Here is a 13,383-nt window from a genome sequence, read left to right as displayed (position 1 = left end):
CTTTTGCATCTTGCAATACATACATGAGCATTAGTATCATAGCATGCACTCTCGGCATAACTTCATTAACTTTTCACAACGGGTAGATATGTTTTGCGATTCTAATACCTTCACTGAATTAAATTTATTAAAACCCCTTATCATTGATCAACTGTATTTCCAAACACTACAAATCATTTAGAGGTGATCATTTTGGCCCGGCCCAACCCGTTTTTGGGCCGGGTTTAGGGCTGAAATTTTCGGCCCGCGGGCCGGGCCCGACCCGTCCGTATTTTTTTTTGCTTATGGCGGGATTTGGGCAAGCCAAAAATGACTTTTTAGTCTATTTTTTTGGCCCGGCACGTTTTGGCCCGCAAAAGCCCGCTAATTTAGGCCCGAAATAGCGGGCTTTGGACATAAAAATTCTGCCCGTAATTTAGGCCCGGCCCGACTCGACCAACGGGCAAATTTTTTTTGGCCCCGGCCCGGCCCATGATCACCTCTAAAATCATTTCAACACCTTATCATTTAAGATAACTAAAATGCTTCCTACAAGGAGCCAATATAGAAAATATGCTGTATAGATCCTCAGAGTTCTAAAACTTCAAGAAAAACCGTTATTTCACCAAATACCTTTGATAAAAATAAAATAAAATAAGAAGTATAAAAGTCAAAAGATAGTACTTTCCTAAAATTTTGAAATAAATTTCCCGCTTTTAAGACTCGTCATCTTCCTCCTCACTTTCAAATTCCTTCACTTTACTCTCTTCCGTTTCTCTCTCATAAGCTCTTCAAACTCCAAAAAATTTCTCACCAAAACACACCCTTAAAACATCTCACCACAACTTTCTCCAGACTCCGGTAACTTCAAACCCTAAAACACTTTCCCCCAATTTCTAGGGTTTTCACTTCCGAATTTCAAATTCACAATGCACATCAAAGAGATCTGCTTAGAAGGATTCAAATCCTACGCTACAAGAACCGTAATCCCCGGTTTTGACCCGTTTTTCAATGCAATTACAGGTTTAAACGGGTCAGGAAAATCCAACATTTTGGACTCCATTTGCTTTGTTCTGGGTATTACGAACTTGCAGCAAGTTCGAGCTTCAAATCTTCAGGAATTGGTATACAAACAAGGCCAGGCAGGGATTACTAAGGCTACCGTTTCGATTATTTTCGATAATTCTGATCGGAGTCGGAGCCCGCTTGGGTATGAGGATTGTCCTGAGATTACTGTCACTCGTCAGGTTTGTGAGCTATAATTATAGTCTAATTTTAGTGTTTGTGTTTCGTAAAGTTCGTGTTTTTATTTTATTTTGTGTGTAAGTAACTTGGAGTGAAGATAGTGTAATTTGAATTGTGAAGTATGCTGAAGATTTTTTGTGCTAAAGGAATTTAGAAATTTGATGCTTCATCTTGAGACTGAAGTAATTTACTTTATATAATAGCCTCTTTTTCCCTTCTAATTTTGTAGTGAAGATAAAGGGAAAGGCTAGAAATCTGTTTGTTTTCTGTTTTTGTTCAGAGATAGGAGTATATATTTATGGTGGTGTTATAAGAACTTGGTTAATTTGATGATGTGAATCTCTACAATTTCAAAGAAACTGTCATTGGTGGTCTATATGACAAGGCTTTGTGGAATCATGTGTTAAAGAGCTAACTGAAGTGAGGTCTTTGTAATTTGTAAGACGAAGTTAGTTATTGATGATAAGTGGTTGGACATAGAACTTGAATATAATATTCATTTATGTACAGTACGTTATGAGCAATGAACTCTATTACCTTGCTCCTCTAAGTCTCAGAAATGCAGAAAACTAGTGTCAATATCGGCATTAGTCAGCAAAAGCTTATCATATTGCATACTCCTTCCTTCCACATTTTATTGCTCTAAGTCAATTTAAGCTTCGATACTAGTGTTTTTTCTCTTTAAAGGTATGTTTTGAGGCAAAAGTAATGCATTTGTGCAAGTACCTGTACCACCTCGTTGCATCTTGTGTACATATTTAGTGGAAAATGATACATGAGATTGTTAATTGTGCTAATATTCCCATTCACAAACGACAAATTAATATTGTTTTTGTCGTATTGTTCGAGGATAGTTATTGGAGATTAAAACCTTTCTGATGTTCTATCGATCTAAAGTTCTCAAATTTGCTGAACATAAAGACTGAAGTTTGGTTTATATCCATTATTGCACAAGATTTTTTCTATTATCTTCATCCATCTGGGTCCTAATTATTCTGGGGCCTCCTGTTTGTTTCATTTATCTGCATGGTAAAGCCTACCTTCTGTTACATTATTGGTGATCCAAGGGTAGTAATTTCTTCTTACTGAAATTACATGATTGTCCTGAGATTTTATTTTTATTGTTTGCATTTTGCATGACCTTTTAAGGTTAAACTGAACTCTTTTTTCTCTGTTGCATTAGTTATGTGGGTATCTAGGATATTGGTAGCCCCAGTTTCTATATGTGGAAAGACAAGGTGAACTGAAAAAGAAAACCAGATAAAGAGAGTGCATGCTGTTCAGAATATAACTAGAGTAATTTTTAAACATCTAGAACAACTATAGTTATCCGTTCATTTATGCTCTTTATCCAATACTCCTTATTCTTTTGATTTTGGATGAAACTCCATACTCTTATTCTTTCTAGGTTCACAGCGTTTTATAGCTTTATTTATTTATTTATTTTCTCTTTCCTTTTGATTGCTCATAAGGTCCTGAGTTGTTAGTTTGCTGTTGCCAAACAAAAGTACTTGAGATCTGTGCTTATTGTCATCTTTTGCAGATTGTAGTTGGCGGAAGGAATAAGTATCTGATTAATGGGCACCTTGCCCAACCTAGCAGGGTACAAAATCTCTTCCATTCAGTCCAGCTCAATGTAAATAATCCACATTTTCTTATAATGCAAGGGCGTATCACAAAAGTTCTGAACATGAAGCCACCTGAAATATTGTCTATGCTTGAAGAGGCTGCTGGAACCAGGATGTACGAGAACAAGAAAGATTCTGCTTTAAAAACACTTGAAAAAAAGCAGAGCAAAGTTGATGAGATTGATAAGCTTCTTGACCAGGAAATCTTACCTGCTTTGGAAAAATTGAGGAAGGAAAGAATGCAGTACATGCAATGGGCTAATGGGAATGCAGAGTTAGATAGGCTTAAAAGGTTCTGCATTGCTTATGAGTATGTTCAAGCAGAGAGGATTAAAGATGGTGCAGCTCATGAGGTGGAACAAGTTAAAGCTAAAATTGTTGAGGTTGACTCTGATGCATCTAGGATGAAGTATGAGCTTCAAGTAATGGATGACAAAGTATCTGAGTTGACTGCTGAGAAAGAAGCAAGTATGGGGGGAGAAATTAGAACTTTGCAACAGAAAGTAGACTCTTTGGCGAACGATCTTGTGAGGGAGACATCTGTGCTGAAAAACAAAGAGGATACTCTCAAAGGTGAAAATAAGAATGCTGATAAGGTATGTTTCATTCTATCAAAGTATTTTATTTGCTTCGTAAGACATATATTTGATAAAAACACATTTTCTTAATTGTGCAGGTTGCAAGAAATATCGAAGAACTGAAACAGTCTGTGGAAGAGAGGGCTGCTGCTGTCAAAAAAGCTGAAGATGGTGCAGCTGATCTTAAACAAAGAGCTCAGGCACTCTCTAAAGATTTGGATGACTCTGAAAAAGAATACCAGGTAGAATCCTGGATTTGGTCAACATAGGTTTAATTTGATTATTTCAGTGTTTGTACAACCTCTCCCCCCCCCCCCCCCCCCCACTAAAAAAAAAAATTGCTACTAATTGGGATTGAGCAGGGTGTGTTGGCTGGAAAGAGCAGTCAAGATGAAGAGAAATGCTTGGAGGATCAGTTAGCTGATGCTAAAGTGGCAGTAGGAAACACAGAAATAGAGGTAAAGCAGCTGAAAACACAAATAACCCATGGTGAGAAAGAGTTGAAAGAGAAAACTGCTCAGTTGAAATCAAAGTGCAATGAGGCTACTGCTGCAGAAAATGAACTAAATACTAGGAAAAAAGAAGTCGAAGTTGTTAGGAAGGCACTGGAATCCCTCCCTTTTAAGGAAGACCAGAACTGCCGTATGGAAGCTCTACAGCAGGTTAGATAGCATTTCCATTGCATCTTTTGCTAGTATAATAGGTAATTTGGTGTTCCCTGGTTTTCCCCCATTCCCCAGTATTTTTCACTTTCGTCTTCATTTATATCTATATTTATCAGGAGCGTGCAGCTGAATTGGAGGAAGTGCAGAAACTGAAAGATAAAATAAGAGGTCTTTCTGCACAGTTGTCAAATGTTGAATTCACCTACCGTGATCCTGCAAGGAATTTTGAGAGGTCAAAGGTCAAAGGTGTTGTTGCAAAGCTCATTAAAATAAAAGATGGATCAACGATGACTGCTCTGGAGGTACTGGATGCATTTTTCACTATCTCATTTCCACTCTCTTCGAAGATAGATGCCAATTGGCTAATATTCTTCCTAGCTCCCATATTATGTTCTTTGTCTCTTTAATTGCAATCATGGATTGCAGGTTGTGGCTGGTGGAAGATTGTTTAATGTTGTAGTTGACACAGAAACTACTGGCAAACAACTCCTGCAAAATGGTGATCTTCGAAGAAGAGTCACTATTATACCTCTGAACAAAATTCAACCTCATGTGGTTACTCCTAATAAACAGCGAGCTGCTGCTGATTTGGTTTGTTTCTACAGTCTTCTTGCTATACTTGAACACTTTGTCCTTTTTGTGAATATCATAATCTACACTTTCAGGTAGGGAAGGAGAATGCAAACCTGGCACTTTCTTTGGTGGAATATGATCAGGAATTGAAGGTACATATCTATGCTGTGTCAATGAACTAAAGTAAACATTATTGCTAGCTAACAGTTGCTTATAATGTTCTGATGGGGTCTTCGAGTTGCACTATAGACTTTTATTTTACATCTCTATGAATATACTAAGCTACTTTAATGCTTTGCATTACGTCAGCAAGTTGGTTCTCTACTGTTGCACCTTTGCAAATTTTCTTATTTCCTTATATGTACGTACTGATCGTCCAATTCTTGCATTAGTAGCATAAATGCTTTTCTGAAATTGCTTCTGAAGCTTATTTAAATATATGATGTTCTCTACAGAGGGCCATGGAATATGTGTTTGGATCCACCTTTGTGTGCAAGACCAGGGAAGCAGCTGTCAAGGTTAGTTTATATATGACTTGGTAATAAAATAACGGTTGTGACTTAGACATTCTTAATAGTACATTGTGGTGCTTGCCCTGCATGCTGGTCCTGGTTTATCACAGGACTCGGAGCATTGAAAGAGTAGTCTTTTTTGTTCCACTGAATTATGAATAATTCAGTGGTCTGTAGGAGCAGTGGAAAACTATTGCTGCACGAATGCAATTTATGTTGGATAGTCGATAGCTAGTGTCTTGAACTGGGGCAGTTTGATACAGTTGCTAAATTTGTGTTTCCAACTCCATGCTGATTTTCTTATTGTTGAATCATATGGTGATTGATTATTGCTTGAATTTTTGCTGATTGGGTACTTAACAGATTGCCTTCAATAAAGAAGGAAACATTGATATCAGAGAGCCATGCGTCACTCTTGAAGGAGACGTATTTCAGCCCAGTGGTCTCCTGACTGGTGGTAGTCGTAGGTAGTAGCTACTCTTCCTATTCCTTTTAAAAAAACATGTTGAGTTTATTCTATAAAGCTGTAGAATCCTATTTACGTCTATTATTTAGACGGTGTTGCTTAAAGCTCTCCCATTCTTCATGTACATCGTACTAAAGCTTTTTGAAGACATATCATTTTAATAGTGTCGATTAATCACACAAATGGCATGTTTAATGGAATAGAATCCAAGGAAAATTTCTTAAAATACTGAGCCTATAGGTAATCTTTGCTGAAAAATCATTGTTCTGGAACTCTTATAAGTATTATGCAATTTTGTACATCTTCACTTTAACACAGGCAGGTAATAGTATAAGTCGGAAAGCAATGGTGTAAAAGTGAACATAGGCCTGAACGTTGGTGCTGGTTTTGAAAAATCAACTTGCTGCACATTTTCAAGTCAATAACAATAAATATTCTTTACCATCTGGTTTTTAGTTTTGTGCTGTTTCATTTTTTTTTATTTGTCATTTTAAATTATTTTGCAAGTATTGTGACTGTTCGTCATTACTGAGCTTTTGTAGCTCACCTTGCATGACAAGCTTACTGCTAATATACCAAAGATAACTAGCAGATTTTGAGTTGGTTGTTTGATGTTGCAGGGGCGGTGGTGAATTGCTAGGACGTCTCTATGCTTTGGCTGAGGCTGAAACGGATCTTTCTACTCATCAGAAGAGATTAACTGAAATAGAAGCAGAGGTTAGTAAGCATTGTGTTTTGAAGGATGGGAAGGATATAATTGGTTGATGTTGCTGTTAATTGTAATGCTGTTGTACAGCTCTGAATATGGAAACACTCAACTACACTGTTGTTGAACAGAGTCATCCAACTCACTTTGAATAGGATTCTCTGTTTGATTTCATTCAAACATTCATATATTACATAAAAAGTGCTAAATTAGTTGTTAAATATGGTAACGCGATATTGTACTGCATTCTGATATTTTTCGTGCAATTCCTTTAAATATCAACTTCTGTTTCCAGATGCTTTGAAGTTCTAGATTAGCATTTGTATCAAGCCTTATTAAGCTATATGAAATTTTGAGGCTTAAGTGAGCTATTTGCAAATTATCCCATGGAAAGATTGATGGATCATTTCTTTCTAACTGCAAATATTCAGATGGGTGACAAAGGAGTTATTTCTGCCTATTTCTATGTTTCTTAGTCTCCAGGAACGTATAAATGGCAGGAAGTGAGGAAATTAAAAAAGAAATTATGGCAGCCATTGGCCGATGAGATTTTGATAATTTGCTCAATATTCATGCTTCATGTACAATAATATTTTGATACCTATCACTTGCCATTTCTGACCTGATGTAACAAGGAAGGATTTTAAGGGTTTTTCACTTTCTTGGCTTCTTATGGAGTGCCTCAGTGACATGAATCTGTAGAGGCATCCACCAACATATTTGCAAGCTATCTGAATTTGTAAGCTTTTTGGCCATTTCTGGTCTCGCTTTGAAGAAGCATTAATCTGCTTCTCGCCTTTCATAATTAACAATGTTTTTCTGCTCATTCTAAGTTTGAATCTTACTATAAAATTCCTTGCTGATTTTCCTTTTCGAGCAAACACAGTGCAGTAATACAATGTTTTTCATAGGATATCATTTGTAAGACGCTCATGGAACATACATATATTTTCACATACTTTTAGCTTTGACTATTAAATAATTCTTGTAGAGGTTTGACAGCTGGATAGTTGCAAAGGTTTCATTGTTGAACCACTCTCCATTCAGGACCTTACACTTGCAAATCCAGATGAAGCAATCATCTAGATTACCTATGTCATTCTTCACATGTTTCAAACAGATCGCTGATTCTATATAAAAAGCTTTTCAAACCCCTTCATGCATACAGGCTCATGCTCTATGTAATTTTAATTGTTAACATCTTAGAATTTCTAGTCAGGTTCAGTTAATTAGCCATGGTGTATTTAGTTGAGGTATTTTTACACTCTTGCCTATTGGGTCGCTACTACTATTTAGTCAGTTATGGCTGAGACCTGCCTATATGGAGCCTTGTTGATGAGTGGATCTTGCTTCCTCTACCTTTTTTCTAAAGCTGTTACCTGACTCTTGTTAAAAAATATGTCTATTTGTTTAGGGTCAGTTTAACTTTAGTCATCTATGTTGCAGATTGCGCAGCTCCTTCCCCTTCAGAAGAAGTTTACTGATCTTAACAACCAACTGAAACTGAAAGAATATGAACTTGAATTATTCAAAGGTCGTGCTGAACAAAATGAACATCACAAGGTAGTATTACTTCCATTTGTCATTTTCTGCGAGCTCTACTTTATTGGCCATCTTTGATGAGAGAATTCTAGCTACTAGCTGGGATTCCTTATCTTATTATTAATCAGCTATGAATATATTGCAGCTTGGAGAACTGTTGAAGAAGATTGAGCAGGATCTGTCAGATGCAAAGACAACTTTGAAGGAGAAGCAAGAAGCTTATAAAAATTGTGTTAAGAAGGTGTCTACTCTTGAGAGTTCAATTAAAGATTATGATCAAAGTAGGGTTGTCAGGCTTAAAGATTTGGAGAAAAGGATCAAGACACTAAAGAGTCAAATGCAATCAGCATCTAAAGATCTCAAGGTATGTCTTTTAGAACGATATGTCCAGCCAAGATGATTAATAATTTGTATACCTTGACGCAAGTCTTGTTAAGCTGAATGAGCTTCTTTCCGGGAGCATCAATTGTCTATAAATAATGCTTTCTCTATTCTTCGTTCTATTCTTGGTCTCTTGCACCTCAAATTTTGTTCCTATTCTCTTAATGACAGGAAGATTGGTAAATGCCTAACTAGTATATTTATTAAACTTGGACTTTGACATATTCTGCTTTTCATTTGTTTGGGGGAGGGGTCATGGTATTTGAGGGTTAATGTGTTTGTTTTTCCATTTTCTCTCGTCATCTAATGTTGCATCCATCTTGTAGGGGCATGAAAATGAAAGAGAAAAGCTAATGATGGAAATGGAAGCTGTAGCTGAAGAGCGTGCTTCCCTGGAGAGCCAACTTGACTCTCTGCAGACTCAAAACCAAAGTCTGGTCTCCGAAATCAATGAACAGAAACTCAAGGTTACACAGTTATTTTATCTTCCAAACCCATACTGTATTCATTTATCTGTAATCTATACATCTTCTCAGCATATCTTCTGCAGGTTGCTTCCATAAAGGAACATCATGATCAGGCTCTATCAGATCTTAATGCAGCTCGTTCAAAGTTGAAGGAATGTGACTCACAAATAAGCTGCATTTTAAAGGAGCAGCAGAAGCTCCAAAATAAAATAAGTGAAGCAAGCCTTGAAAGGAAGAAGATGGAAAATGAGGTATTTTGTAATCTTTAGCAAATTATGCACAGTTCACTTTGCTTCCGGTTTGGATAGTCACTTTGCCTTTATTTTTGTGTTAAATCATGTGCCTAAAACTACGTGGAAAAAAACTGTTTGCAATTTATGCGCAATTTTCTCACTTAGCTAATGTTGGGTTCCAAACTGAACATTTCTGTACTTCCCTATTTTCATCTTTCGGGATAAAATTATCCTACAACACAATTACACTTTTTTCTCTCCCAAATACTTTTTGCCTTCTAATAAACTGTCAATCTAGGTGAGAAGGATGGAGGAGGAACAGAAAGATTGTTCTTTAAAGGTTGACAGATTAGTTGAGAAGCATTCTTGGATAGCTTCTGAGAAGCAGCTTTTTGGAAGAAGTGGAAGTGACTATGATTTCACATCTCGTGATCCTATCAGAGCGAGGGAAGAACTAGAGAGACTGCAGGGAGAACAATCAAGGTGGAACAGAGATCTCATATATAATTCTCTGTGTTTTTCCATTGATTGCTTCATCAAGGGGAATGTATTTATTGTGACTTCTTTCCCATTTTCAGTCTAGAGAAAAGGGTTAACAAAAAGGTCATGGCAATGTTTGAGAAAGCAGAAGATGAGTATAACGATTTGATATCCAAAAAGAACATCATTGAGGTTAGTTTTTGTTGTCAATTGACTGTGATGTCTCCTGCAAACCATGTTACTCACTCTATTTTCCTTGCACAGAATGATAAGGCCAAGATCAAGAAGGTCATTGAAGAGCTCGACGAGAAGAAGAAGGAGACCTTGAAAGTCACTTGGGTAAAAGTGAACAAGTGAGTCTATCTCTCATGCAAACTTATTTACTTTTAATTCTAGCAGCTTTCCTGCTAACTATCAGTTTAACATTCTCAAAGTGCTTATTAGCCATCTTTTGTTGCATTGTCAGTGACTTTGGGTCCATCTTTTCCACATTATTGCCTGGAACTACAGCAAAGTTGGATCCCCCTGAAGGTTGCAGTTTCTTAGATGGCCTTGAGGTTCGCGTTGCATTTGGAGGAGTTTGGAAACAATCATTGTCTGAACTGAGTGGCGGTCAACGATCTCTGCTTGCATTATCTCTGATATTGGCATTGCTTCTGTTTAAACCTGCTCCTCTTTACATACTTGATGAGGTAATTTATTCTTATTGATCCATGATCAAAGGACATAATTATTGTGACGATACAACTAGAGCAGCAAGTTCTGATAGTATGACAACATGGACATTGTCATGTTATTTGGAATTCGATAACTGCATTTTTCCACCGTGCTTCTGCTAAATGGCATAATTGACATTTTTTTAAGTTGTGCATAGTGTGCCATAGTTTGCACTTTCCAGATCTTGTTCTAGATAGTCTTAGATTTTTGTTAGGACTTAGGATGGCAAGAATAAAATGTTGCGCCTTTTTTGTTGATTCCATTTGTTGTCAAGAAGGCCTAGTAGAAATTTTCAAATGTCTCCAGTTTTGTTGGTTGTGCCAGTTGGCTCATATCTCATTTTAGTTGCCTTGCTGTTTGATTGTTTACTGAATTGTTGGCTTGTTGATAATATGTTTGATGCTAACTGCTTGAAATTGCCGAATAATTTTCATTTTGAATATGATGTCTTTGGATGTTTTGTTAGGTGGACGCAGCCCTTGATCTGAGTCACACACAAAATATTGGAAGGATGATTAAAACACACTTCCCTCAGTCACAGGTTTGACACTCTCTTGTCAGCGACATGCCTTTTTTTGCCTTCGTTTGGCTTAATTATAGAGAACCTGAGGAAGCTGGAAAGTATAGTGAACTATATGCTAGGGTGGCTACTCTCCCCTGACAAATTTTCTTTTCTGCTGAAGGCGCGTAGTTTCATGCTTTCTAAAGCCTTACATTCAAGCTCTTCATAGGCATGTTTAATTTTTGATAATTAGCTTTTCACGACTATAAGAAATAAAAGTTGTAGTCACTAATTTCTCCTATCAAGTAATGTTACTGCTACTTTCTATGTACGATCTGCTACTTTGCAAGTGAAAATGGAAATACCTTAGAGAATAGTCTTGGGTCTAGTATTAAGATTATTATAGAAGATTTTTTTTTGTTAAGATTCGTTGCAACTCGAAAGCTGGTTTCTCTGACAAACTCATTTCTACAACTCAATCCCAAAAAGGATCACAGTTATTGTGTTTCCGGGCTTTTTTGAATTTAAAATTTGAGAATTTTCATGGTCACGACTCACAATTATGCTAAGACTACCATCTGATGTTGGATTTAATTATCTGTCGGCCTGTATGTCATAGTTTTCATTTTTCTGATATCTGTTTCTTTTTTTTTTGGAAATTTACTGATATCTGTTGTTTGGTTTGTTAGTTCATAGTGGTTTCCCTTAAAGAAGGAATGTTCAACAATGCAAATGTAATATTTCGCACCAAGTTTGTTGATGGTGTCTCCACTGTTCAGAGAACTGTCACAGCTAAGCAGAAGTGATTCTTCAATGTCCGTAGTAGGAGGTAACATTCCTGCTCTCATGCACCACCTTTCCTGATATACTTCATGATCTCAAGATATATGTCTGGAGTCTGATATAAATTTGTATATACTTCTAGTCTGCGTATGTTATTTAGGTGCATCAAAAAATACCTAGTCCCTGGTGATGTGATCACGTGACAACAATCTAAGATGGAACGTAGTACATCCATTAGTTTACTTCTGGATTGTTTTATTGCTACATCATCAGCTATTAGTTTGGCTCCCAACAGTCTTTTATGGAGAAACTCCTATTTTATGACTGTGATGTGCAAATAGTCATAATCACAATAGCTTATCCAGAAAAGTTGGGTAATATTTTTTATGAACTTCCAAAAATTAATTCTTATATTTCTGCAGGATTCCCAAAATACTTGTCACTTCCTCCAAGATTATAATAATTCACTGTGAAAAAAACTATTTGAATTACGGAGTTACTATAAGTTAGGATTCCCATCCTCCGTAGCATGAAAAAGGGTAAGAAATTGAGAACAAGAATTGAAAAAAGTTTGCTTTAAATTTGTAGTTGAGGGAACATTTTGCTTGAGAGAACCAAGAATCAATTTGGGATGAATCTTTTTGAGTCCATACTACTATAATAATTTATACCCCAGAATCCAGATGATATGTTTCAAAGCTTTAAACAACGTGTTGAGGATCCTCTTTTTTTTGGTTGCTTGACAATTGACACTACTGTAATACAGGCCTGTTTTACAGATTATACACTCAATATTCAAAAAAAATGGTTGCTTACCATTTGGATCAATCTCCCAGCTTTACAGCATTGCGTTGCTTCATGTAGTGTTTAGTTATTTTGTTTGTTTTTACTGTATGTATATTGTAAATAGCTAGTGTTAGCTTTAGCCTTATTATTAGTGCAGTAACTGAAGAACTGGGATTTGTATTTTAATATTAGCTGTGTACGATTTTTTTCTATGTCAAAACCATATCAATCTGTAAAATTGAAGAATATCATGAAGTCTGAAGACAAAGAAGTTTAGTTTATCTAGAATCAGGTGGATGTATCTATAACATTGTACAGTTAATGGATTTACAGCCTTTTGCTTATCTGTTGATCAATGAGCTTTTATGACAGGTTTTCGTATCTTTGAAATACATCTATCTTGTAGTAGTACTAAACTATGTTCGATTGTTGGTGTTATGTAAGCAACATCCTACTGATCTACTAGAATTTGCACAACTAATCTTGCGTATAACAAGTGAATTGCTACTAACTAAGCTAATCATGGATTAGTAATAAGGATTACGCCTTCTAATCTTGAGGTCGGGGAATTCAATTCTCACTAGGGGAACTTTGAGGAAGGGAATTTCTTTACTTTTTCCCCAACCTTCAGAGTGTCTAACCTGTTAACTTGGATTGTATCGATTTATGAGAGGTTTTGTCCTCGCAAGGCAATTTATATTATGTACTTAAAAGAAGAAAAGATGACTTGCTACTAGGTGTGAATCCAAGTTAAATGTATCTAAATATTTACTAAACACTTAAGTTTGCACATATGTAATATTTGTTATTCCTTTCATAGTAGTACTTTAAATTTTTCTTTAAAAATATTTTTTCTATCCTAATACAAATTCCAAGCTTTTTTTCAAAAGGACAAGGAAGGTACTAAAATAGAAAAGGAGAATTTAAATGCATGGTAATTTTTTTTGGCAAACATCAATTTATATAACATGTAAAATGTTGCCCAACTACACAAAAAATGAAAAATAAGATGCCATGAAAAGAAAAGGAAAAGGATATAAGTGCTCACCAACTTTCCTAATCATTAGCGTTAATAAATTTATATCCTGAATTGACAAAAGTTTTATGTATCTAAAGTAATTCTTGATACTTTTGAAGTTG

General features: G+C 36.1%; 1 protein-coding gene across 2 annotated transcripts; it reads left to right on the top strand.

The window, feature by feature from the left end:
• Nucleotides 1-711: 711 nt before the first annotated feature.
• LOC104905966 (structural maintenance of chromosomes protein 2-1) lies at nucleotides 712-12,524 on the top strand. 2 transcript variants are annotated; one of them, XM_019252277.3, is made up of 21 exons: nucleotides 712-1,226; nucleotides 2,768-3,448; nucleotides 3,529-3,672; nucleotides 3,793-4,092; nucleotides 4,212-4,397; nucleotides 4,522-4,686; nucleotides 4,761-4,820; nucleotides 5,124-5,186; nucleotides 5,544-5,647; nucleotides 6,267-6,363; nucleotides 7,799-7,915; nucleotides 8,040-8,258; nucleotides 8,602-8,742; nucleotides 8,826-8,993; nucleotides 9,274-9,458; nucleotides 9,554-9,647; nucleotides 9,720-9,808; nucleotides 9,922-10,147; nucleotides 10,639-10,713; nucleotides 11,364-11,503; nucleotides 12,237-12,524. In XM_019252277.3, exons 1-20 carry the CDS (start codon nucleotides 909-911, stop codon nucleotides 11,478-11,480), a joined length of 3,549 nt encoding a protein of 1,182 aa, XP_019107822.2. In that variant the 5' UTR covers nucleotides 712-908; the 3' UTR covers nucleotides 11,481-11,503; nucleotides 12,237-12,524. The 2 variants fall into 2 exon arrangements, with proteins under 2 accessions (XP_019107822.2, XP_010692939.2); XM_010694637.4 differs by having other exon boundaries at nucleotides 12,224-12,524.
• The last annotated feature ends 859 nt before the right edge of the window (nucleotides 12,525-13,383 follow it).

The sequence above is a fragment of the Beta vulgaris genome, chromosome 2 (genome assembly GCF_026745355.1).
Source record: "Beta vulgaris subsp. vulgaris cultivar EL10 chromosome 2, EL10.2, whole genome shotgun sequence".
Lineage (NCBI taxonomy): Eukaryota > Viridiplantae > Streptophyta > Magnoliopsida > Caryophyllales > Amaranthaceae > Beta > Beta vulgaris.
Note: the sequence above shows the minus strand (reverse complement) of the source record. Positions and strands in the feature narration are given on the sequence as shown.

What these genes read in the sequence shown, in the direction of transcription:
- LOC104905966 (XM_019252277.3), top strand. Translation starts at nt 909, where the DNA reads ATGCACATCAAAGAGATCTGCTTAGAAGGATTCAAATCCTACGCTACA. An exon ending in GGAAGAAGATGGAAAATGAG is followed by an intron (nt 8,994 to 9,273) that starts GTATTTTGTAAT and finishes CTGTCAATCTAG; the next exon opens with GTGAGAAGGATGGAGGAGGA. An exon ending in CCAAAAAGAACATCATTGAG is followed by an intron (nt 9,648 to 9,719) that starts GTTAGTTTTTGT and finishes TTCCTTGCACAG; the next exon opens with AATGATAAGGCCAAGATCAA.